This window comes from Hyperoodon ampullatus, assembly GCF_949752795.1.
Source record: "Hyperoodon ampullatus genome assembly, chromosome: 10".
NCBI classification, from domain to species: Eukaryota; Metazoa; Chordata; class Mammalia; order Artiodactyla; family Ziphiidae; genus Hyperoodon; species Hyperoodon ampullatus.
In genome coordinates this window covers 52,839,131-52,866,675 of record NC_136923.1, presented here as the reverse complement: position 1 = coordinate 52,866,675, position 27,545 = coordinate 52,839,131, and the positions used below count along the sequence as shown (strand labels likewise).

The following is a 27,545-nucleotide window of genomic DNA, read 5'->3' as shown; positions in this document are numbered from 1 at the left end:
CTGAAGAGTGTTTTGTCAAACGTCAGCTCCCCTCCCACAAGAGGGAACTGGGCCCTGGAATGTGTTAAGTCATTTGCCCAGAATCACTCGGGGGATCCCATCATATATATCCCAAAGTTATTTCTGTTACCTCAAAAACCAGAACCAAAGACAACAACAACAAAAGGCAAATGGCAACAGAATGCTCGGTAAAACATTCTCCAGATTCTTGGGCTAAATCCGCTCTAACATACAAAACAAGAGTCAATCAGAAACTGTTTAAAGTGGAGGCACGAGGGAAACCAACAGAGATGGGGGTGTAACCTGTCGCTAAGTCAGAAAGTACTTTGAGAGCTGGGATCCCTGGTCCGAAAGGAAGGGATCCATCAGCCTCGGTTCGTGGCTTCCTGCTGTGGCCATTAGCTGGGGGAGGTGGATAAATCCTGAGTCATACAAGAGAGTCCAAATGGAAATCCAGCAGGGAACAGAGACAAAGTTCCCTACTCCTCAGGTCCCAAAAGCAAGAAAGTGCACCCCAGGTAAGTGGAGAGGTGCCTTGCAGGAGTGGAAGGAAAACGCTAACACACGTTCCTGTGTTGCAGGAAAGTGCTGAACTCAAGAAATGCTATTGCTGTCGCCAGCCAAACCTTCAAGTGCAAGGATGCCTCCCTCCCAGACCCCAAATCTTCATCTCTCTCTTGTTTTTATCTTTTGAAAGTACCAAAGTGGTGAGTCCTAGCTCAGAGGCCGAGGAAAACTTAGCCAGGGGTTTCCAGGAGGGGAGCAGAAGCTGAGATCTTCCCTGCGAAGGCAAAGCTGAGGCCTCTGGGGATGGGGTGGGGGGCAGCTGCAGGGGTACCAGGGCTGCACCCCACTCCCTGCCGCTGTGCCCGCCAAGGGGGTTGCTGGAAATAAATCTTCTATGGGCTTGTCTCAGATCTGAAACAGCCAGGGCCCAGGAGCCCCACGCGATCCGAGAGCACTGCCTTGGCCAAAGATGAGAGAGCAGAAGGGGTCTGAGGAAGAACGAGGGCTGCCGGTGTCAACACATGAGCCTGGGATTCACTTCCCAGGTCCCTACTGCTCCGTGTCGTGTCTTGTCTGATGTGCTCAGACCTACTAGGTGGAGAAGACAGGTAGATGAGGACGTGGACGTACAGTCAGTGTGTGTTAGAATCAGAGAAAGAACTTACGCAACGCTAATAAAAAAGTGTGGGGTGGGGAGCTTAATTAGTCATTTTTATTTATCACAAAGCAGTGCTGTTGGAGTGAAATCACAAGTATAACAATAATAACTGGAGGCAGAAGATGTTAAAGTGAGATCAGATGTGCTATTATTCCTTCTAGAAGGTGATCTCCCTGGGAGGTCAGAAAGGAGGGCCGAGATAACTTTCCATTTCAAAAACGGTGCTGAGATCCTAAGTGATCAAACTGAACATTGAACCAAAGGCAAAAAGTGACCTCATGGGCATCCTGAAATGGTGCCCTGAGAAGAACACATCACCGCTGTCACGTTTGCACCAAAAACGTTTCACTGAATCTAACCAGTGAGGGGCCATATACAAAATTGGGCTGACCTCTTCAGACATGTCCATGTCATGAGAGAAAGAAAAAAAGACTCAGGAACCATTTCAGATGAAAGAAGACAATGTGTGATCATGAACTGGAAACTGGACTGAAAAACAGTTAAGCTATAAAGGACACTATTGGAATGACCAGGGCTACCTGACTTTGGAATGTGTATTAGATAATAAGATTGTATCAATGCTAAATTTCTTTCTTTTTAAAAAAATAAATTTATTTATTTATTTATATTTTAAATTTTGGCTGCGTTGGGTCTTCGTTGCTGCGCGGGCTTCCTCTAGTTGTGGTGAGCTGGGGTTACTCTCTGTTGCAGTGTGCAGACTCCTCGTTGCGGTGGCTTCTCGTTGTGGAGCACAGGCTCTAGGCACACGGGCTCAGTAGTTGTGGCTCGGGGGCTTAGTTGCTCCGCGGCATGTGGGATCTTCCCGGACCAGGGCTCGAACCCGTGTCCCCTGCATTGGCAGGCGGATTCTTTTTTTTTTTGTTTGTTTGTTTTTTTTTTTGCAGTACGCGGGCCTCTCACTGCTGTGGCCTCTCCCGTTGTGGAGCACAGGCTCCGGATGCGCAGGCTCAGCGGCCATGGCTCACGGGCCCAGCCGCTCCGCAGCATGTGGGATCCTCCCGGACCGGGGCACGAACCCGTGTCCCCTGCATCGGCAGGCGGACTCTCAACCACTGCGCCACCAGGGAAGCCCGGCAGGCGGATTCTTAACCACTGTGCCACCAGGGGAGTCCCAATGCTAAATTTCTTAAGGGTGATCATTATTTACAGTCGTGTAGGAAAATGTCCTTCTTAAAAATATATGCTGTAATATTTAAAGGTGAAGTGTCATGATGTTGACAACTACCTCAAACTGCTGGAAAAAAAAAAGCAGTTGACTGAGTATACACACAGAGAAAGATAAAGCAAGTGAAGTAACTGTTAACACTTGGTGAATCTAGGTGAAAGCTTTACGGGTGTTTGTTGTACTATTCTGGCAAGTTTTCCAAAATAAAAAGTTGGGGAAAACTTTCACAGTAAAGATGGGGCTGTGGCCTGGAGATTAAACACACACACACACACACACACACACACACACACACACACACACAAGATGTACTGTTCTTGTTCTCTTCAAAAGCAGGAAAAAGAATCTCTAATAACCTAATCTATTAAGAACACAGTCCTTCTACCTTTGAGCTAAGGACAAATAATTGTCTTTTTTGAGTAATAAAATAGTCGTTTTCCTCTGATACCTTATAAGAAAGATTAATTATGTCCTAAATATACTCATTTTATAGCTTGTACAGAATTATGCTGAAGCAGGTTGAGCTACTACCTATCTGATAATAAGAAATGGGGGGAAAACACAGGAAAGATCAGCTCACCATGTAGTACTTAGAACTAAAGAGAGCGTGGAGATTCATGGTTAATTTATGTGGGGTCTGATTTATATACTTACCATTTTGGTCTCTGTGTTCAGAACAGGCAGTGCAGAAAGCACATTTTTGCAAGTAGAAAAAAGGTGAAGCATTACCTTTGAAGGCCTACCTGTTTCACCTGGATAAATGTCAAGGGATAAACGCTTTTTACGGGTCCAGAGGGACACAGAATGTCGAGAGCTTCCTCCACTGTCTTTAACTGAAAAGAAACAAAAGCAGCATTCACTCACTGTCACCCCTCCCTGGTAATCACAGTAGAGAATAACGTCATTGACCAACCCCTAAATAAATTGAAATGGTTCAAATTCTACTTAGTGCTGTCCCCCAGTCACCTTCAATCAATTCCATCTATTCCTTAACCCTGGATGAAAATTAACAGATGATAAACTTAAAAATAGTTTCAAACATAGCTATTTGCAAACACAACCTCCTGTATATGAAAGGCTCTTAAAATGCATGAAAACCAAAGCTCCGTAAAGCCTTCCCACCACTCCCAATGAAGTAGCTCCGGCTGTGCCCTCCTCTGAATTGGTCTGCAGCACATTTCCCACGCCTGTATCACTTTCCAGTTGTTTATACCACTGCTGTCCTTGCTGACCGTCAGCTCCTTAAGGGCAGGGTCTGTACTGTGCTTACCTCCAATGCCAGCAGAAGGTAGACACTCAATTCATACTTATGACTGTGTATGCTTGCAGCTCACGGTGTTTATTCTGATGCAATAACAACAATGATAATGGCTATAAGCTCTGGCTGCCTCACCAAACTCCAGGGGAGACATCACTTTACCCGCATACCTCACTGAAACCTCACAACACCGGGAAAGGCAGGCATTACTGTCCCTTTTTAGGAAAGAAGAAACGGGGCTCAGAGCAGCTCACTTGAATCAAGGTGCAGACAGGATTTGCAGTTAGGTTTGGCTCCAAACCCAGGGCTTTCCCTAATACGATACTGGTCAGGAATTTTTTTTTTTTTTGCGGTACACGGGGCTCTCACTGTTGTGGCCTCTCATGTTGCGGAGCACAGGCTCCGGACGCGCAGGCTCAGCGGCCATGGTCCACGGGCCCAGCCGCTCCGCGGCATGTGGGATCTACCCGGACTGGGGCATGAACCCGTGTCCCCTGAATCGGCAGGCGGACTCGCAACCACTGCGCCACCAGGGAAGCCCGAAAAGAGTCTTAAGTACAGCCCCAATTCAGATGAGTGGGTGCTTTCCCACTTGGACAACTAAAGGAACTCAACTCATGGTGAAAGCTTTTATCCTATATAACTATGTTCTACTTAAACTTCATTTAGTTATATGCCGATTTGCTATCTTCAATTGTATATATTTAGTTTCTGGTCTCACAATTTTCCTTCCTGGTAAACAAAATGTGCTCTGGTACTAAGGTAGCTATGTTTTAGCAATGTTGTTGTTTGAAACATTTGCAGTTATTTTCTGTTGCATAAAAATAAAATTTTCACAGCTCTATAAAGACATAAACCGGGACTTCCCTGGTGGCACTGTGGTTAAGAATCGCCTGCCAAGGGCTTCCCTGGTGGCGCAGTGGTTGAGAGTCTGCCTGCCGATGCAGGGGACATGGGTTCATGCCCCGGTCCGGGAAGATCCCACATGCCGCGGAGCGGCTGGGCCCGTGATCCATGGCCACTGAGCCTGCGCATCCGGAGCCTGTGCTCCGCAATGGGAGAGGCCACAACAGTGAGAGGCCCGCGTACCGCAAAAAAAAAAAAAAAAAAAAAGAATCGCCTGCCAGTGCGGGGGACACAGGTCGGGAAGACCCCACATGCCGCGGAGCAACTAAGCCCATGCACCACAACTACTGAAGCCCATGCACCCTAGAGCCCGTGCTCCGCAACAAGAGAAGCCACCACAATGAGAAGGTCATGCTCCGCAACGAAGAGTAGCCCCTGCTTGCCACAACTAGAGAAAGCCCACGCGCATCAATGAAGACCCAGCACAGCCAAAAATTAAAAAAAATTTTAAAAAGACACAAACCAACCCTTTCCTTAAGTAGCAGTTGCAATGAACAAGTAGAAGATACTCCCTTTACAAGTGTGATTAAAGTTTGGTTAATCTAAAGCAAGATTCCTATCAGGCAGAGAGACCACATTCTTTGTAGATCATAACACACCTGTCCGACACTAGGTGGAAAATGTTACAAGAGTTCAACCAACCAATAATACATCAAAGGGCTTCACGAATGGAAAAATTATACAATCATGTTTGGTATTTTGCTTAAAGATAAAAACTTATGATGCTATTTTAGAATTATCAAGATTCGTAAGAAATATGTAACTGTTTTTTCCTTGTGAGTTAACCCATGTAGGAGTTAGGGATTATCAGAGGGGAAAACCTGAAGACACAGATGGTCAAAACAAATTGATTTGGGCTTACGTCACTTCTATCAAATGAAACCTCGCTTCTTTCCCTAGAATAAAATGGTCTTCACTCATATTTATGATCCACTTCTAGCTTTCCCCCCTGATGTCCCAATTACCATATAAGCCACAAGCCACGAGGACATAATTTTGAGATGGAGGGGAGTGTATAATTGAGGGTTAATGCCTGTGGCTTTTGAGAACCCCCTTTGAGAAAGATGAATTATAGAAAAGAACACCATCAGCCATAACAATAAGGTGCACGTTATTCCCACAAGGGCTCCTAGTGCTGCTTTTGACATGGATAATGGCACCAAAATGATCTAAGAATGCCCGCTCGTGCCCCACGTGCTCACCCTGTCAACATGCACACAGAGTCTCTCACCTCCCGTGTCTCCGTTTTCCCAGAAACATCATCCACCCCATCAGTCTCACAGGAAACAAGTTCACAGAAAAATAACGAACCGATTCCCCAGCATAACACTTTCACTCACGACTGCTGAATTCCACTTCCTCACTCTCAATGTTTCTGTCATTTTTTTTTCCTTACCTTTTTCAGACCAACTTTTCCATATGCAAACTTCGGTGTGGATGGAGGGATAGGGCCTTCCGGTACTTTTTCAAACTACAAACCAGAGTGGAAAAAGAGAGAAAAGAAAAACAGCCGTTAAACTCTCAGAAACATATCTATACAATTCATGTTTCAAAAGGAGGGTCAAAGAGTCAAACAACAGTGCCAGTGATTTTTGGAAAGGCAAAGGAACCAAAAACTCTCCCCAAAACAGAATCTAAGTATATATCTTTGTATGTCTTTTCTTTAAGCTCCAGGAATCATTCAAATAATTATAGAACAAAAGACTTCAAACCGAAAGCAAAAACAAGTAGAGAGAATAACGGTGACAGCAGAAGACTGAAGTGGAGGAGAAAAGGAAAAAGGTACATGGTAAAACGGACTCTGAAGGGAGGGAGTTTATAGTAGGAAAAGATTGTATTTGCAGATTAAATCTCGTTGGTAGATTAAAGTTTTGTGTCAATGTTAAATTTGCTGTGGTTATATAAGAGCATATTCCTGCTTATTCTTACAAAATACACACTCAAGTATTTAGGGGTAAAGGGTCCTGATGTCTGCAACCCTCCAGAGGTTTAGGAAACACACGGGCTTGACAAGGGGCAAATGATGACGCAAATAGAGTGAAATGTTGACAGGGGTGAATCTGGGTGTGGAATATACAAGTGTTCTTTGTAATATTCTTAGTCTTGAAACTTTTCTGTAAGCTTGAAATTATTTTTAAATAAAAAAATTTAGAAAATAAAACCTTATTAAATATGTACACACACAGAGTCACACACACAGTTTCTATTAACATCAGAAGGTATGGGTGTAATTCCCAGGTCTTAAAAATGTGTATGTCATGGGCCTCCCTGGTGGCGCAGTGGTTGAGAGTCCGCCTGCCGATGCAGGGGATACGGGTTCGTGCCCCGGTCTGGGAGGATCCCATATGCCGCGGAGCAGCTGGGCCCGTGAGCCATGGCTGCTGAGCCTGCGCATCCGGAGCCTGTGCTCCGCAACGGGAGAGGCCACAACAGTGAGAGGCCCGCGTACCACAAAAAAAAAAAAAAAAAAAAAAAAAAAAGTGTATGTCCACCTGGAATCTCCAAGTAGGTTGTATTCTGATTTGTCAGGATCCTTACAGTTCTTTCTTTCCTCCTTTCTCCCTTGCTTCCTTTCTACCTTCCTTCCTCCCTTCCTTCCTCTCTCTTGCTCTCTCTGCTTCCCTTTTTAAAAGTAATAAAAAAGAAGAGAATAAAACACTGCTATAGTAAAAAGCAATAGTCTCCTGATTCACTATTCTCTTAGTTCTGTTCTTCAGAGGAAACCATTTTAAAATCATTTAATTCTTCCAATTTTTGCTTCTTTTAGTCTCTAAATAATATACTCATCTGCTATTTCTTGTTCAGTCAATTTAAAGCATGATTATTGATTTCTTTAATACATGGGATTTAGCTCAGCTGTACTCTTCTGGGTATCTCCCTTTCTTACCAATGTGGTTATGTCATTTTCACTTTCTCTACTGGTTACGTTTGTAGCTTTAAATAATATCATATACCTTTATATCTCAGTTCTAACCAACTAAGACATCCCTTGTGTCCACACATTTAAAGATAAGGCTATTTGCATGCTTTGCTGAGCTCTCCTCTCCACTCCCACCTCCAAACCATCAACTGTACTTTTTACATTGTCAAGGTTAAAGTCTAGTCTATAGCCATAAGTCCTCCCTTCAAGTGTACATTGACTCTAAATTAAAAATCAGGGCTTCCCTGGTGGTGCAGTGGTTAAGAATCCGCCTGCCAATGCAGGGGACATGGGTTCAAGCCCTGGTCCAGGAAGATCCCACATGCCACGGAGCAACTAAGCCCGTGTGCCACAACTACCGAGCTTGTGCTCTAGAGCCCGTAAGCCACAACTACTGAGCCCATGTGCCACAACTACTGAAGCCCTTGCACCTAGAGCCTGTGCTCTGAAACAAGAGAAGCCACCTTAATAAGAGGCCTGTGCACCACAACAAAGAGTAGCCCCTGCTCGCTGCAACTAAAAAGAAAGCCTGCATGCAGCAACGAAGACCCAACACAACCAAAAAAAAAAAAAAAAAAAAAAAAAGTCACCAATGCTCACATTATTATAATTATATAAATATTGCTCTCTGCACAGCTAAGTGGCGGATATGTACTGGGATGGTATGTTCTCTCTCCTTGTAGATGATTTTTTTCTCTTCTTTTCCCTGGGGTTTCTAATTGCTTTCTTTTTTCCTGTCTGCCGTTAGGTTAACACCTCTTTAGGTTGTTCCAAATTTTCAGAGATGGTATCAAGCTTCTCCCACCACTCTTTCCCCCCCGCAGAAAACTTCCTACTGGAACCCTCAGTCTTCCTGCTCCAAGGCTTGAGAGTCAAGGATTTTTTTTAAACTTTTATATTTTATTTATTTATTTATTTATTTATTTATTTATTGCCCCACCGCATGGCTTGTGGTATCTTGATTCCCTCACCAGGGATTGAACCTGGGCCCACAGCATTGAAAGCGCCAAGTCCTAACCACTGGACCACCAGTAAATTCCCTGAGAGTCCAGGATTTACCTTCATTATTCTTCTGGCTTTTCCCTCCTGTTTCTAGACTCTCATGACTTCCTCATTTCACTAGAGAAATCTCAAGTAACTTCCTAAGGACTGGTACATGGGAGGTAAACTTCCTGAATCTTTGCAATGTCTGAATATGTCACATTTAATTAATAATTTGGATGAGTATAGAATTCTATATTGAAAACCATTTTCCCTTAGAATGACAAGGGTACTGTTCTGTGTCCTCTATCACCTGGTGTGGCTCATGCCAGGCTCATTCCTGAAAAAGGTGACCAGCTTTTTCTCTCTAGAAGCTGTAGGCTGTTTATCCTTGTATGTCCTAAATTTTTATAAGGATGTGTCTGGATACATATGTTTTTTACATTCATTATGCTAGGCAACTCAGATATCCTTTTCTGTTTTGGAAAAAAAATCTGTACTGTTTCTTTGATGTTTTCTTTTTCTCCATTTATTTTCCCCTTCCTTGTAAGTAACCTGCACATCCTAGATTCTTCCTCTGTATGTCTCATATATCCTCTCTTGTTTCCATCTCTGTCTTCTGGTTCTAATTTCTAGGATATTATTTTTAATTTCCAATAACTTTTTCTTGGTCTCCTTTATCAAAGTATCCTGTTCTTATTTTATGGATGCAATATCTTCTCAAATCTCTCTAAAGGATACACATTTGAGAAAGTTTGCTTTGTTTTGTTTAAGATCTCTCCTGTCTCCTGAATTCTGTTGCCTTTAGGGTTATTTTTCTGTTTATTTCATCTTGGTCTTTCTCTTTCTCTTTGCAGGTTTTACGGATGTGCTCAAACATCTGGCCGTCATCCTCAGTTGTCTATTCATATTTAACGGTAATGCAGATGAATGCACTAGCATGTGCACACTCAGCTTTTCTCTGCCAGTCTTGCTCTGTGTACAGGCGCCAGGCTTGTGCAGTTGGGAGCTTTGTTTTAGGGTGACTTGGCAGGGAGTCAGACATAATATATGGGGTCTTTGCTCTGGGGCTGTTCTTTTTTTTTTTTTTCAAAAAAAAAATCCTCTGATTTTCTTTTTTTTTTTTTAATAAATTTATTTATTTTATTTATTTATTTTTGGCTGTGTTGGGTCTTTGTTGCTGTGTGCGGGCTTTCTCTAGTTGTGGCAAGCAGGGGCTACTCTTCGTTGCGGTGCGCGGGCTTCTCATTGGGGTGGCTTCTCTTGTTGCGGAGCACAGGCTCTAGGCACACGGGCTTCAGTAGTTGTGGCATGTGGGCTCAGTAGTTGTGGCTCGTGGGCTCTAGAGCGCAGGCTCAGTAGTGGCGCACGGGCTTAGTTGCTCCGCGGCATGTGGGATCTTCCCGGACCAGGGCTCGAACCCATGTCTCCTGCATTGGCAGGCGGATTCTTAACCACTGTGCTACCAGGGAAGCCCTGATTTTCTAACTGATAGAAAGATGCTTCCTTGATGGATAGTCTATTTCAAAGTGGGGTGAAGAAGTGAAGGACATGACAGGAAATATGTAGAGTTTCATCAGCCTTCCCATTTTCAGCTTTCATTTTCATCCTTTTCCTTTCCTTTCCTTTTCATTTCCACCCTTTCATTTCCATGCCTGCATTTCCAGGGCCCTGGCTCTCCAGGGTTCTTTAAGGCCGATCTCCCCCTGTTCCCTGTTCCTATAACCCCCTTTCCATCATCACTGGGAACCTAGATGTTCTCATCCTACTTCTTCAGTCACCATTGCTCCACCTATTTTTGTTTCCCAGAAATCCGTTGAAATCTCTCATGCATGGACAGCTCCCCTCTTGCTGGCTTCATTAGAAAAAAAAAAATCCTTTTTTATCATTTAGTAACATTTTGGAAGGGAGAAGAGACAAATATGTAGACAGACAGCCATCTTGAACTGGGAACCCTTTGTATTTCTAATATTCTATGAGTCTATATTTCTGTGAAAAATTTTTAAAGATCATATTAAAAATGATCTTCATGACTCATAGTAACATGAATGTGAGGCCAGAGTTACTGCTAATCTTAGAGTAAGATGTAAGATCTCTCTTCCCAGCTTTCCCTGAAGTCTAGACCACATTCTTTCTTCTTTGTAAGCTGACCCACCCCATTCCCCCCCACCCCCATTCTGGTCAGTAAAATAAGTAAACACAAATCCACAGAGGAGACCTGACAGCTGTACAATTCATTTTCTGAGGTCCCCTATACACTGCACATGGTAGTGACCATGGCACATCTAACTCCTGAAGTCAAGGTGGATTCCAATATAGCCAGGACTGCAATCCCTCTACCACATTGGAAGAAAAAGTCACCGCACAGACACCTTTATTCAACCTACATTCAGCCAGTTCTCTCATCTTATTTACTACTCACAAAGACCTTCATAGCTAGTTATTATATTTCCTTTTTAGAGCTGAGACTGAGGAACTTGCTCAAGATTTTAAAGAGAGCAAGGGAGGGAGCTGGGACTTTGACTCCAAGTCTAGTGTTGTTTCTACAGCTCCATCTTGACTCCTTTTTTGCTGAACAATAATGGAGTAGAAAGTGTCTTACCCCATAATTCCAAAACCAAAAAATCCCACAAAACCTTCTCTCTTCTAGTTTTCCTCCTATACCCCCTCCCCACTTATGCATACATAAAGATAGGAGGTAATTTTGTAATTTGCTACTGCCACTTACCAAAAGCACTTTTGACATGACCAAATAGTAACAATAATTTTATTTACTTGCATATTACAGTCAAACAGATATGACAGAATTTACATATGGTTATGTATGGTTTACATAACCATAACCTTTCAATATTAGGAGTTGAATTCTTTCCAATTTTTGATATTATAAATAATATTGCAATGAACAACTTCATGTCTATAGCATTTTCCATGTTCAGAATTTTTTAAAAATAAAGTTCCAAGTAAGGGGTCAGTAGGTCAAATGATATAAGCATTTTATATGATTCTTAATATAGTGTATGCCAAAGCTTTCACCAAATGTCTATACTTGTTTATGTCTTTTGCCCAATTATCTAATTGGATCTTGAATTTTTAATCAGTGGTATGAGCTCATTATATTCTCATTATTAAGCCTCCATGTGTCTATTCCACTTGCCACAATCTTCTGTCTTTAAAAAAAAAATTATAGTGAGTTTTCATTGATTATCATACAGCAAAATCCTAATCTGTCCAACTGATTAATATGTCAGAAAAGAAATAGACAAATATGCCAAAATATTATACTTCTGAACCTTTATTTCTCCATAGTAATTTGTACTTTAATCATAGTTTTTTTTTTTTTTTTTTTTTTTGCGGTACCCGGGCCTCTCACTGCTGTGGCCTCTCCCGCCGCGGAGCACAGGCTCCGGACGCGCAGGCCCAGCGGCCATGGCTCACGGGCCCAGCCGCGCCGCGGCATGTGGGATCTTCCCAGACCAGGGCACGAACCCATGTCCCCTGCATCGGCAGGTGGACTCTCAACCACTGCGCCACCAGGGAAGCCCTTTAATCATAGTTATAAGAGCAGTCATAAATACTGCTTCTTATCCTACCTGTTTAGATGGACAAATTCAACATGGGAAGCTGCTCTTTTCCCAGTGTAATCCAATAGATTCAATGGTGACCAACTTTTCTTTTCCCAAGATCTCTAATGTTTTCATTCATTTATCTAACAAGCTCTTAGGAAGTACTTCGGGAAATTCCCTGGCCAGAGTTTAGGACTCCACGCTTTTACTGCCAGGGCCCGGGTTCAGTCCCTGGTCAGGGAATTAAGATCCCACAAGCCACGGCAAAAAAAAAGGAAAGTACTTTGTGTCAGGTCTTATGCTTGGGACTAAGGATAATAACAGCCCCTAGTCCAGAGTGAGAACGTATAAACAAGTTATATCAGCAACCTAAGAGAAGTTGTGTCTTCAAGAGTTCCACAGTATAATGTGGTGACAGAAAACAAAGTGTGACTAAATCTTCAGAGACGATCAAAGACAAACCCCAGAGAAGGTAATGAGATGTGTCCTCATTTTCCAGATGGATCAGGGCAGAGGGACCAGTGTGTGCAGAGGCCAGCAGTTGTAAACTGCACCTCCTGTAAAATTCTAGAATTTTATGCACCTTCATTTTAAGGCTAGAGACTCACATACAAGAAAGTGAGAATTGAATAGCACAGGGAACTATATTCAATATCTTGTAATAACCTATAATGGAAAAGAATCTGAAAAAGAATGAAGAAGTACTGAATCACTTTGCTGTACACCCCGAACCTGACACAACATTGTAAATTAACCACGCTTCGATATTTTTAAAGTGGTACAGAAAAAAAGGGGAGAATTGAAAGATGAGGCTTGATGAAAACAGGGGCAGAGTCATGGAAGGCATCCTGACGAGATCAGCATTTCAGAGAAACCACTCTGGAAGACAGACTAGAAAAGCCAGGTCTGTAGGAAATGAATAGACTAATGCCACAAGAGTACAGGTGATGCTTTAAAAGACTATCTATTTGGATTAGCAGATGCAAACTATTATATATAGGAAGGATAAACAACAAGGTCCTACTGTATAGCACAGGGAACTATATTCAATATCTTGTGATAAACCGTAATGGAAAAGAATATGAAAAAGAATATATATATATATGTATATATGTATAACTGAGTCACTTCTGCTGTAGCAGAAATTAACACAACGTTGTAAATCAACTATACTTCAATAAATTAAAAAAAAGACTAACATTCATTAAGTAATATTCACATCGAACTCCTTAATTATCAGACATAAACACTGTGTCCACCAGCAACATGGATCATCAAGAGACAGCTGTGTCTACCCACTGAGCTAATGTCATTCCAGCCATAAACCAAGAAGGACAATCAATCAGCCAGTATAGACTGGTCCTGGGTCAAGTTTCAAACTTCATTAAGCTTCTGGAGTACTGAAAATCATGATGGCCATTCTCTCATGTCCAGTCCCCGCCCAGCCTCACTACCACCCTCATGGAATTCCGAGATCCCCTCCAGTCATCAAGGTCCTCAACTACAACTTAATTTCTGCAGAATGACCCATCTTCAGAAAGTCAGCTGGACTCACCTTTGATGGAGTCCCTATGAAGAACTGGAACAAAACTCTTTTAAAAATCGGTCTGAAATTCATTCAAAAGCATACAAAAATAAACTCACCACTGCCCCTCTGAGGAATTGCTACCAAGGAGGAGGGCGCTACCCTATAGTATTATGCTTCATCCTCGAGGTCAAGGTGTTAACCACGTCTGGTTGAGTTTTACCCACACCAAAGAGAATACATTTAAAAATGCAAATGTCACGAGCTTTTTTTTTTTTTTTTTTTTGCGGTACACGGGCCTCTCACTGTTGTGGCCTCTCCCATTGCAGAGCACAGGCTCCGGACGCGCAGGCCCAGTGGCCATGGCTCACGGGCCCAGCCACTCTGCGGCATGTGGGATCTTCCCAGACCGGGGAACGAACCCGTGTCCCCTGCATCGGCAGGCTGACTCTCAACCACTGCGCCACCAGGGAAGCCCTGTCACGAGCTTTGTCACGCCTTGAAGAGTCCTGTGCAAGGGCTGCCTGGAGTCTTCACCGCTGAGCACAAGCTTGTGCAGCCTGTTGGGAAATTCCCATCTCTAGGAGTCCATGTCAGTGAAACAGACTGTCCATCTCCATCCAGCTTACTCTTGAGATGAGCTAAAGAAGAGACCCATTCGACTTTTTAAGTCTTTGGTGAAGGAAAGAGGCAGGAAGAGCTATATATGGGGGTATTTATGATCCCATTTCTTTTCCTCGATGCAGACAAATACTTTGAATACCATCTAACAAACCATTGAAGTGAACATCTACAGAGGCTCAAAAGAAAGAGCTCACTTTTAAAGTCATTCATTTCTCTCTTCCAAACCTGAAATATCAAAAAAGAGAAGTGGGGAAAGATGACCACATCTTAAGCTGCAATCTCTCATAAGCTACTGAATTACATTAATTTCTGAAGGCTCTGTCTCCTTCATGGGTTCATTTTACTGTGGCCACTGGTTAAATGCTTGGGATCCTCTGGGTTTGTCTTTTGCTTGGCCCGCTGCCCTTCTCACTCAGCTTCAATCTCAACCTCTCCTGGACTTCAGCCTCCACCTCCACAATGACTGCAGAATCTGTGCCTAACGGATTCTTCTTGGAGCTTCTCACTCTTAAGTGAGGTGCTTGCCAGACAGACACCTCCACCTGGATGTCCTCAGAGGCATCCTGAGCTCAACTTGCTTCTCCCTCCCCCTTCCCACCTGTGCCTTCTCTGCAACCCTCTATGTTAGCTGCTGACCCCAATACCAATCTAGTTATCCAACCAAGGTTGTAACCTGGACAAATCAATGACTCCTCATTCTCCCTCACACCGGCATTCAGCCAGTTGCCAAATTCCATCAGTTTTACCTCCTGAATATTTTTCAAATCAACTGCTTCCTCTCCACTCCCCGTTGGCCCTGCCATCATCTAATTCCTAGGTTACTGCAGCAGCTGCTGAACTCATCTTCTGCAGCCAGAAGTGCCCCAAGGGAGGGTCCTAGCAGTGCGTTCTCATGGTTATAGGTTTTTGTAAAATTTGCAGAAGTAATGCAATTTAATCACAAAAGGCTAAGACCCTCGCCTTTTTCTGTGCCAGCTTTCCTGTGTTAAACATCCTCTTGGGCCAGGAGGCTTTAGAGTGGCTACAGGCATCTTTGAGATTCAACCAAACGAGAGTTGAGGTGGGGATTTATTTAATTTGGGCGTAGAATATATTTACAAGGTTCACTGTCACTCCTATGAGTAGGTAAATTATTGCTAACAGATTATGCTGATTCGCAATATGATTGTGCTCTAAGGCATCCAGCTCCAGAAATATGTGGGTTGTGGAGGGGAAACAGGGTTTAAAATGTTATGGGGCCAGATCATCAAAAAATCTACAAACAATAAATGCTGGAAAGAGTGTGGAGAAAAGGGAACCCTCTTGCACTGTTGGTGGGAATGTAAATTGATACAGACACTATGGAGAACAGTATGGAGGTTCCTTAAAAAACTAAAAATAGAGTTACCATATGACCCAGCAATCCCACTATTGGGCATATACCCTGAGAAAACCATAATTCAAAAAGAGTCATGTACCACAATGTTCATTGCAGCTCTATTTACAATAGCCAGGACATGGAAGCAACATAAGTGTCCATCAGCAGATGAATGGATAAAGAAGATGTGGCACATATATACAATGGAATATTACTCAGCCATTAAAAGAAACGAAATTGAGTTATTTGTAGTGAGGTGGATGGACCTAGAGTCTGTCATACAGAGTGAAGTAAGTCAGAAAGAGAAAAACAAATACCGTATGCTAACACATTTACATGGAATCTAAAAAACAAACAAAAAAAATGGTCATGAAGAACCTAGGGGCAAGACGGGAATAAAGACGCAGACCTACTAGAGAATGGACTTGAGGACACAGGGAGGGGGAAGGGTAAGATGGGACAAAGTAAGAGAGTGGCATGGACATATATACACTACCAAATGTAAAACAGATAGCTAGTGGGAAGCAGCCGCATAGCACAGGGTGATCAGCTCGGTGCTTTGTGACCACCTAGAGGGGTGGGATAGGGAGGGTGGGAGGGAGGGAGATGCAAGAGGGAAGAGATATGGGGATATATGTATATGTATAACTGATTCACTTTGTTATAAAGCAGAAACTAACACACCATTGTAAAGCAGTTACACTCCAATAAAGATGTTAAAAAAAAAATGTTATGGGGCCAGGACCTGTCTATAGAAATGTCTTCTAAATATTACAGCTCATGCATGAAAGAATTTGAGAGAGATCTCCCCAGTTTAGATAACAATCCTAAATATTCATATAATGCTATCAGTAACAAAATGTGAAGCTTTCCTGTTTTTCTAAACTATCAATACTAAAAAACAAATTTCAATCAGTCACACTTGAGAAAGACTGTCAGTCTCTCTAGAGAAGATTACAAACATTGTTGTCTTCCGAAGAGACAATAAAACAGCATGCAGCCAAAAGAATATAAGGAAAGAAGGATGGCAGAGGTGTTTCAGTTAATAAAGCCAAAATATGTTTTTAAGTTTTGTGATGTTTGCAATTTTTTTTTTTTTTTTTTGCAGTATGCGGGCCTCTCACTGTTGTGGTCTCTCCCGTTGCGGAGCACAGGCTCCGGATGTGCAGGCTCAGCGGCCATGGCTCACGGGCCTAGCCGCTCCACGGCATATGGGATCTTCCCGGACCAGGGCACGAACCCGTGTCCCCTGCATCGGCAGGTGGACTCTCAACCACTGCGCCACCAGGGAAGCCCTGCAATTATTTTAATTAAAAATTTTTTTTAATTTGTAATGATTTTTAAACAATTTTTATTGGGGTATAGTTGATTAATATTGTGTTAATTTCAGGTGTACAGAAAAGTGAATCAGTTATACATATACATATATCTACTCTTTTTTCTTTTTAGATTCTTTTCCCATATAGGCCATTACAGAGTAATGAGTAGAGTTCCCTGTGCCACACAGCAGGTTATCTATTTTATATACTGTAGTGGGTATATGTCAATCCCAATCTCCCAATTTATCTCTCCCCCCACTTATCCCCTGGTAACGGTAAGTGTGTAATGATTTTTTTTTTTACTCATTTAAATATACATTCGCTTTTGGTGCCTCACTCAGTACCCTTTCTGAAATGTATATCTGACTATGTCACATGATGTATTCAGCAGCATTAATGTTCTTGGTGAAGGAGGAGATAGCATCACCTATACCTTAAGGAGAAAGCATGGCAGTGTTGGTTCCCACTAGAGGGGGAGAAGAGACCAGGATGTAAATAGAGAAGTGCAGGTAATTAAAGGTCCAGTTGAGGTTGGAAGTACAAATTCCTGTTCCAGCCAGTCCACACTGAAGTTCACAGTCCTCCTGCCTGGTTTCAGGGCCAGAGTGTGACAGCAGAATGGTCCAGGCCAGTGGATTGTGGAGCAGGTGCCCTTGAACAGCAGCAGAGAGGGCTATGGAGGGTGATGGTGAAAGACCCTAACAGCCATCAATCCTAAGAGCCAGTGAAGATCAAGAAAATGTGAGGGGTTGCAGGGGTTGGGGGAAGGGGCAGAAAGAAGTAGCTAAATATATGGGAGAATAAAGACGTGAGGTTATGATGAGGCCAAAGATTAGATGATGTTTTGTGCAAGAAAAGCACATGTAAATATCTGCTTTTAAATTTGACTTGGATTGTTTTTCTATGTTAAGCATAGAAAAACTCATTATTTCAGAAGGTAAATGATTCTAAAAATAAACCTGCCAGCAACAGCACTGAGAGGTATATACCCAAAGGAATCAAAAGCAGGGACTTGAACAGATACTTGTGCCCCAATGTTCAATGTAGTATCATTCAAAATAGCCAAAAGATGGAAACAACCCAAGTGTCCATCAAGAGATGAATGAGCTGAATAGATAAACAAACTGTGGTATACAAGTCGTCCCTCTGTATCTGCAAAGTATTGATTTCAGGACCCCCACAGATACCAACATTCCAGGAAGCTCAAGGGACTTGAGTACATCTGCATATGTTCCGTGCACATTCTCTCATATATTTCACATCAGCTCTAAATTACTTATAATACCTAATACAGTGTAAATGCTATGTAAATAGTTGTAAATACAATGTAAATGTTATGTGAAAAATTGCCTGCATGCAACAGACTCAAGTTTTGTTTTTTGGAACTTTCTGTAATTTTTTTTTTTTTTTAAATATTTTCAATCTGTAGTTGGTTGAGTCTGCGGATGTGGGACCCACAGATATGGAGGGCTGCCCGTATATATACAATGAAGTATTATTCACCCATGAAAAGAAATGAACTTCTGAAACATGCTATAACATGAACCTTGAAAACATTATGCTAAGTGAAATAAGTCAGACACAAAAGGAAAATATTGTATGGTTCCACTTTTGTGAAACATCTACAATATGCAAATTCACAGAGGCAGAAAGTAGACTAGTGCTTACCGGTGGCTGAAAGGAAGGGGAAATGGGGAGTTATTGCATAATAGTTAGCGTTTCTGTCTGGGTGGATGAAAAGATTTTGTAAATAGATAATGGCGATGGTTACACAACATTATGAATGTAATTAATGCCACTGAATTGTACACTTAAAAATGGTTAAAATGGGGCTTCCCTGGTGGCGCAGTGGTTGAGAGTCTGCCTGCCGATGCAGGGGACATGGGTTCGTGCCCCAGTCTGGGAAGATCCCACATGCCGCGGCGCGGCTGGGCCCGTGAGCCATGGCCGCTGAGCCTGTGCGTCTGGAGCCTGTGCTCCGCAACGGGAGAGGCCCGCGTACCACAAAAAAAACAAAAACAAAAACAAAAACAAAAAATGGTTAAAATGGCAAATTTTATGTTATATATATTTTATCAAAATTTAAAAAAATTAACATACAAAACCCACTGAATTGTGTATTTTAAATGGATGAAGTCTATGGTATGTGATTTATATCTAAATAAATTTGTTTAAAAATAAACAAACCTGAAGTGGTTTGTGAGATGAGGCAACAGACTGTAAAAGAAATAAGTCCACAGGCACTACAATAAAATCAAAGAAATCAGTAATTTAAAAAGGGAAGTACAATGGAATATTCATGTACAATTTAAAGAGACAAAAAAATTAAATATAGTGTATATGGATGCATGTATTTGTGGTAAAAAATCACAAAAATGTGTGTGAAGGATAAATACTATTCCTCCTCCTCCCTCTGAGGAGGGAGGAGAAGAAACAGGAAATAAACCCAGCTTTATCTGTGATGTATTTTCTTAAAAAATCAGAAGCAAAGATTTCATAATAACCTGTGTTAAATCTAGGTACCAGGTACATGGATGTGTGTGACTTTATTTTATATATTTAACATTTTTTAAGTAGGTTATATTTTAAAGACAAATATATATAATATTTCTCATAAAGAAATAAAAGACTCCTTTTATAATGATATTAGTTTTAGAAACATGGAATATTTGGGAACAAACATATTAAGAAATGGACAGGGACTATTTTAAGAAAACTTTAGAACAAGAAGGACATCAGAGAAGACTTGAATAGATAGAAAGGCATTTTCTTAGCTAAGACTCAACATTGTAAATATCACCCCTAATTTGATGTATAAACTTAAAACAAAATAGGTATCTCGAGTTTTTACTTTGTTTTGAAGTTGATAGAATAATACGAAAGTTTACATAGAAAAGTAAACTTGCAGGAATAGCCGGAGAAATACTGAAAGACTAAAGATGGAAGACTAATCCTACCAGATAATAAAACATTGTAAAGGTAACAATTAAAACAGTTTGGTATTAATAAAAGAGAAAAAAAAATCAATAACATTGGGCTTCCCTGGTGGCGCACTGGTTGAGAGTCCGCCTGCCGATGCAGGGGACATGGGTTCGTGCCCCGGTCCGGGAAGATCCCACATGCTGCGGAGCGGCTGGGCCCGTGAGCCATGGCCGCTGAGCCTGCGCGTCCGGAGCCTGTGCTCCGTAACGGGAGAGGCCACAACAGTGAGAGGCCCGCATACCGCAAAAAAAAAAAAAAAAAAAAAAAATCAATAACATAAAAGAAAATGTTCAAAAATAGACCCAAATACTTATGGAAATTAAGTAGGTGACAAAATGGGCACATCAAACCAGTGGCAAAATAATTGATAAGTCAATAAAAAGGGCTGGGATAACTGTCTAGTCATTTAAGAGATGAATATATATACATGTATAACTGAATCACTTTGCTGTACAACAGACACTAACACAACATTATAAATCAACTATACTTCAATTTAAAAAAAAAAAAGAGGAAAGTAAAGAAAGAAATGAACCCTTCAGGGACTTCCCTGGTGGCACAGTGGGTAAGACTCCATGCTCCCAATCCAGGGGGCCTGGTCAGGGAACTAGATCCGACATGCATGCCACAACTAGGGAGCCCACCTGCTGCAATTAAGGAGCCCACGTGCTGCAACTAAGACCTGGTGCAACCAAATAAATAAATAAATATTTTAAAAAAGAAAGAAAGAAATGAACCCTTCAGCCCCACGTAAGTCTTCAGAGACTGCTGCTTCGCCAACAGCTTTCAGTGCAACCTCAGGAGAATTCACAAGCTAGAACATCCAGCTAAGCCACCCCTAGATTCTTTACCCTCAGAAGCTGTGTGAGGTCATAACATTTGTTTTTGTTTTTTTTTAATTAATTAATTTATTTAATTTTTATTTTTGGCTGCGTTGGGTCTTCGCTGCTGCCGCGGGCTTTCTCTAGTTGCGGTGAGTGGGGGCTACTCTTCGTTGCAGTGCGCAGGCTTCTCATTGCGGTGGCTTCTCTTGTTGCGGAGCATGGGCTCTAGGCGCACGGGCTTCAGTAGTTGTGGCACACGGGCTTAGCTGCTCCACGGCATGTGGGATCTTTTCAGACCAGGGCTCGAACCCATGTCCCCTACAATGGCAGGCGGATCCTTAACCACTGCACCACCAGGGAAGTCCCACATTTGTTGTTTTAAGCTACTGAGTTTGTAGGTAATTTGTTGTACAGCAATAAATAGGGGAGAAAACAAATCTCCCTTGAAGATTCACATCCACAACTAGCCCACAACTAAAATACATGACATTCAGAGCGTGTAAGTCAGGAAGGATGTAATTGGAGTTAATGTGAGATAAAGTTCTGGTTGTAGGAAGGAAGTAAAGATATGGATTAATTTTAAATTCTTATAAGTAAAAACTGAATGTTAAAGTTTTTTGAAAGCCAGACATAAAGGAGTGCATACTGTATGAACCCATCTATATAAAGTCAAAAACAAGCACAGCTAACCTATGGTGATAGAGGTCAATGGGAGGCCAATGACCAGAAGGAGCATGAAGGGAGCTTCTGGGGGACTGTGTGTTGGTTCCAGGGGTTCACGCTGTTCTATACTGAGTTGTATTTTGGGGGGGGTACATATTTCACACTTCAATAGGTAACCACTAGAAGAATAAAAATATAGTGCTTCCCTGGTGGCGCAGTGGTTAAGAATCTGCCTGCCAATGCAGGGGACACGGGTTTAAGCCCTGGTCCGGGAAGATCCCACTTGCCGCGGAGTAACTAAGCCCATGTGCCACAACTACTGAGCCTGTGCTCCAGAGCCCGCGAGCTACAACTCCTGAAGCCTGGGCGCCTAGAGCCCATGCTCTGCAACAATAGAAGCCACCGCAGTGAGAAGCCCGCACACAGCAACAAAGACCCAACGCAGCCAAAAAAAAATAAATTAAATAAATTTATTTTAAAAAAAAAGAATAAAAATATAGTAAATAACATCCAAACTAGGGTGGGAGGGAGATGAAATAAGGACACAAAAATAAACAGTTTAAAAGAAAGTAATAAGGGAAGACAAAACAGAAGAGCTGGACAAATAGATTATTATAAGATGGTTGAAATGAATTGATGTGTATCAAGAATTATAACGAATGACAATGAACAAGTGCACCAGTTAAAAGACAAAAATGTTCAAACTAGATTTTTTTAAAATCCAGCTATATCCTGTTTACAAGGGACACGTTTTTATTTTTATTTTTTTAATTGAAGTAACGTTGATTTACAATGTTGTGTTAAGTTCTGCTGTACAGCAAAGTGATTCAGTTATACATATACATTCTTTTTTATATTCATTTCCATTATGGATTATCACAGGATATTGAATATAGTTCCCCATGCTATACAGCAGGACCTTGTTGTTTATCCATTCTGTATATAATAGTTTGCATCTGCTAATCTCAAACTCCCAATCTATCCCTCCCTCCCCCTTGGCAACCATAAGTCTGTTCTCTACGTCTGTTGAGTCTGTTTCTGTTTCCGGACACGTGTTTTTTTTAAAAAGGATATAAAAAGGTTGAAGTTAAAGCATTATGAAAGATATACCAGATAAATACTAACCAAAAGAATGCAGGTAGTATTAGTATCAGACAAAACAGACTTTAAGGCAAAAAGCATTATCAGAGATAGATGACTTCCATATAATGATACTAAAAGATTTAATCCTCAATCTACATATTAATAACATGGCCTCAAAAACTGACAGAACTACAAGAAGAAATACATAAACACAACTCTCTCAATAACTAATAGAATAAACTGACCAAAAAATTTAGGAAGGATATCAAAGATATCAGCAGCACCATTAATAAGCTTAATCTAATGAACACATATACAGATTATAGCCAACAATTATAAAACACGAAGTCTTTTTGAGAATACACAGAATATTTGTTCATATTGGTATAGGCCAGGCTCTACCGAGAGGTTCAAGAAACTTCAAGGGATTGGTATCATACACACTACATTCTCCAACCACAATGCAAATATGTGAGAAACCAACAGACTAGAAAAATACTTATGTTTAATAATTTAAAAACTCACTTCTGAACGTTTGAAGGGTCAAAGAGAAATCAAAATAGGCATGTTTAAAAGCAAACAATAATAAATATATTACATATCAAAACTTATGAGATGGCACCATAGCAGTACTTGAAGGAAATGTATAGACTTGAGTATTTATATTAGAAAAGAAAAGAAGAAAGCCCAGTTTAAAAAGCTAAGCTTCGGGGCTTCCCTGGTGGCGCAGTGGTTGAGAGTCCGCCTGCCGATGCTAAGGGACACGGGTTCGTGCCCCGGTCTGGGAAGATCCCACATGCCGCGGAGCGGCTAGGCCCGTGAGCCATGGCCGCCGAGCCTGCGCGTCCGGAGCCTGTGGTCCGCAACGGAAGAGGCCACAACAGTGAGAGGCCTGCGTACCGCAAAAAAAAAAAAAAAAAAAAAAGTATAAAAAGCTAAGCTTCAAATAAAGGAAGGAAATAATAAAGATAGGAATAGAGAGCTTTGAAACAGAGAACAAACGTACAAGACAGGACTTGGGAGTCATCACTCTAAATTCTACAGAGATTAAACCCACAATAAAAATCACACAAGCAACATTTTAACCACACATCTGAAAACGTAGATCAAATGGACAAACTCTAAGAGTAGTTAAGTATAGATCATATTTTTCAATATGTTTAAAATTTTTCATAATATAAATAACACTTAGGCTTAAACTAAGACTACAGTATACCTAAAACTAACAGAAAAAAAAGTCCATACCATATATAGGCAGAAAATCTTTGTTTTTTAACTTCAAAACTCAGGTGACTGAGCAGAAAAACTGTGGGTTTTTTTTTAAAGCCACACAGAGACAGGAAACCCCACCTGGGTGCGTTAGATGCCTCAAAGGTCACAACGTTAGCAGGACTAAGCATTCAGGTGTCAGGCCAGGAGGAAACAGCAATCACTTGTCCCAAATAGAAAAATGAAGCATTGCTGACAGCTCACATTTGTACCGTGTTCAGAATGCCCACGGATTTTCTTTCCTGCATACTTCAGCTACTTATGTGGACACACATTTTCTTCTGTTTAGTATGAATAATAGTATAAATGGCCACCGCTTACTGGACAACAGATGTGTCAGGGCTGTACCGGAGGCCTTACCTGTGTTCTTTTTAATCCTTACAACGTACTGTGGAGTACCTTGCTGACAGGCTCACTCTTAATCGGGTGGGACCAAGACTCAAGGCCAAGTCTTGCTCATGCTTCTCTTCATCCGTCCTTTTAAACACAAAGGCTCCAGGAAGTTGTCTACAGAGCATTGTGAGTCCCGGGCAGGCTCTGGCCCAGACCAGCCCCTGCAGCCCGTACAAAGCACTCACCTGCTGAATAACATCCCGCACAGCAAAATACTTCTCACTGAGGTCCCCGGCCTCGCTCAGGGGGGCATCATAGTCGTAGCTGGTGGGCTGTGCTTGGTAGGGCGTGTTGGCCCCTGGAAGACAAAACCGTGCCACTAGCTACTAAGGAAGGCCTTCCCCTGGGACAAGTTCTTTGGGATTCATGGCTCAGCATTGTGCAGGGAGAAAATAAGGAACACATTAGAACCAACTGTTAAGTGACACAGAGGTGGCCCTCAGGAGGCAAGGTTTAGAGAAACGAGTTTCTTCCTGCAGGTGGCCCTCGCCAAGCTCTTAGAGTCTACGGAGCACTTTCCCCATCCACTCTCTCAGCGACCCCAGCAGACAGCCCTGTCACTGGACAAGCAGGGCCTCTGAAGCTCCCCCCAAAATCCCTGGACATCTCACAACCAGCAACGGCAAGGCTCATGGCATGACCCACATGTCTGACTGTTAACCCTGCAGCCGTGATCTTGTTCATGACCTCATGTGTGGCTGAGAAAAGGTCCATGGTGGACACACAGTTTTCTGGGCCCAGGATCAGCTGCAAACAACTAAGGGGCTATCAGACCAAACAAACTGGGAGATGACTGCAGACACACATCAGCCCACTGAAAGTCAAGTGTAACCTTGGGCGTTTGTAATGTCTGCAAAGAGTTAGGGGGTGCTGTGGTGTGCCTCTCACATTGACCTTCAGGGCCCAGGCACTCACTCATTCCCACAGTTACCGGGAGTGCTGGCTGAGTGCCCCTCTCTGGTCCTTGACCTCTGCTGGGCCGCCTTGCCCAAGATTACACCCCTCCTGGGATCGCCCACATCCAAAGATTGACCAGTGCAGGGATATAAAAGCCCAGTCCCCTTGCCTCAAAGGGCCATCCCAGCTCCAGAGCTCCCTCTAGAATCAGCTGAGCCACTTCTGAGACTGCATCACTGCCCAGCTTCTCCTTCTGCCCAATCCTGACTCTCACTGGTGTTGCCGCTAGGAGCACACCCCAATAAACTTGTGCCAGGCAATCTCAGAGTCCGTTTCCCAGGGGTCGTGACCCGCCACAGAGACTAATAGATAATGCCAATACTGTGGATGCAAAAAGCAAACAGCGTTGCAATTATTGTCCAAGGGGCACAGTCTAGACCAGTGGGCCCCAGCCTTGTCACAGGTGATATTCACAGATAGGAGACTGCAGATTTGGGCAGTGACCCTGTGTCAGCACAACCTGCCCTGGCCTGAGAGTCACGTGGAGAGCTCGTTAAAACACACTCCTTAGCCCAACCTGGGATTCTGATTCACCAGGGCTAGGGTCAGACCTGAGACTCTGCATTTCTAAGTAAGCCTCCCAGGTGACACTGACGCTGCTGTTTGCAGACCAGCAAGGCTCCATGCCACCCCTTTCTCTTCTACTCCAGAGAGCATTTTGCAGTGCAAGTGTGTGAAAGAATACAGTTATTTTAGGATAATCTTATATCCAATCTAATTTTTAAGTAAATGAGGCACAAAATCTGACAGTTCACTATGATTTAGTAACGAATTCCTTGGAGTGATCCCACAGCTCACGAATGATGGAGCCGCCCTGGGTGATCCTACTGGTGGCGGGGTTGACAGATGAGGGAGGCCAAGGATCAGGTCATCCCCCAAAGACTGTCTAATCTGTTCTATGCACAGAATCTATATTTTGAAAGACCTGGACCACTCAACCAATTGAATTGATCCAGTCATATTACTTTTACTCTCCTGCCTCTGGGAACACCTATGTTAAAACACATCCTTTGCTGTGAGATGCAAAGAAAAGAAAAACCACATCCCTTGCTGCAAGGAGCTCACCTTCTCCTTTGTGGTCCCTCCTCTTGCTCAGTGTGGCAGTGACCTCGCTCCACTAGACCAAGTGCATCCTAGTGGTAGGCATGGCCTTGTTTACCCGAGGCCCCTGCAGAGCCATGCATGAGAAGGAGCTCTGTGAAGGAGTGTCAACAAGTGTGAACACCCAGAAACATACTTTACGGGCCAAGGGAACCCAGGCTGGGAAGTTGGCCAGTGGGTTACAGGACAGACTGGAAAACTAAGTCTGTGCAGTTCTATCAGTAGAATCTTCCTCTGGATGTTTCAGATCCCCACAGGGCAGTGTCCTAGGGAAACAGTGCTGACTTCAGCCTCCTCTGGCCACGCTGGGGAGTGTGAGGTAGGAAGACAAGAGAAATGGCAGGATGTACCGCTCCTCAGCTTTGCAGGGTGTGTGAGGAGGAGAGGACAGCCTGGCTCCCGTGGGGATACATGAGCACAGAGTGGGCGCCTATCTGCACAGCATGGGCAGCTATTGTGGGCAGGAACGCAGTGAGCACCTGAGCCGGAGGTTTTCTCCCATGCTCTCCTCTGGGAAGCTGGCCCGAAGAATAGCAGCCAAAAGCAGAGACTGCTCACCCCCCCACCCAACTCCCGCAAAGAGACCGGGCAACAGGGCAGGAGAGAAAGGCCCGCAAACACAGAGGGGCTGGTTTGGGGGTTGGAAACACAGGCTTCAGGCTGCAAGGAGTTATCCAAAGAGCGGTGACCAGCTTTCCAAGGCCTGAGTTTGAGCCCAGGCTCCACTCTCTGCCAACTGAATGGGAATCTTGTGGACTTTTTTGGTACCCTGTTTTTCTTCTCTGTAAAGTGGGTCCATAATCCCCAGCCCAGATGAGACCGCTATGAGGACTAAATGGGAAAACAGAGGCAGAAAAAGCCTTGTATTGTTTATGGCAGGGTCAGGGGCAAGGGACAGGATTAAGGACAACTTCTGAGTGGTAGTTTTATACATGTAAATTTTATTTATTTTTAAAATTTTTATTGGAGTATAGTTGATTTACAATGTTGTATTAGCTTCAGGTGTACAGCAAAGTGAATCAGTTATTATACGTAAATTTTAAAAAAGAATGTATTGGGACTTCCCTGGTGGCGCAGTGGTTGAGAATCTGCCTGCCAATGCAGGGGACACAGGTTTGATCCCTGGTCTGGGAATATTCCACATGCCGCGGAGCAACTAAGCTAGTGTGCCACAACTACTGGGCCTGCGCCCTACAGCCCACGAGCCACAACTACTGAGTCCGCGTGCCACAACTACTGAAGCCCACTCGCCTAGAGCCTGTGCTCTGCAGCGGGAGAGGCCACCGCAATGAGAAGCCCGTGCACCACAACAAAGAGCAGCCCCCGCTCGCTGCAACTGGCGAAAGCCCGCGCGCAGCAACTAAGACCCAACGACGAAGACCCAATGCAGCCAAAAATAAATAAATATATTAAAAAAAAAGAATGTATTGTTTTCAATAAAATAATAGGATATAAAAAATTGTTTC

General features: G+C 42.9%; 1 protein-coding gene across 3 annotated transcripts in view; it reads right to left on the bottom strand.

Moving 5' to 3' along the window:
- The window catches only part of GLB1 (galactosidase beta 1), a gene marked incomplete at its 5' end in the record, with an annotated part of 101,119 nt that overhangs the window by 33,797 nt on the left and 39,777 nt on the right, over positions 1 to 27,545 (bottom strand). For all 3 annotated transcript variants that reach the window (XM_079712048.1, XM_079712050.1, XM_079712049.1), the window contains 3 exons: positions 3,095 to 3,184; positions 5,912 to 5,986; positions 24,207 to 24,319. In XM_079712048.1, the coding sequence (XP_079568174.1) occupies positions 3,095 to 3,184; positions 5,912 to 5,986; positions 24,207 to 24,319 (278 nt within the window). The remainder of the gene's footprint in view (positions 1 to 3,094; positions 3,185 to 5,911; positions 5,987 to 24,206; positions 24,320 to 27,545) is intronic.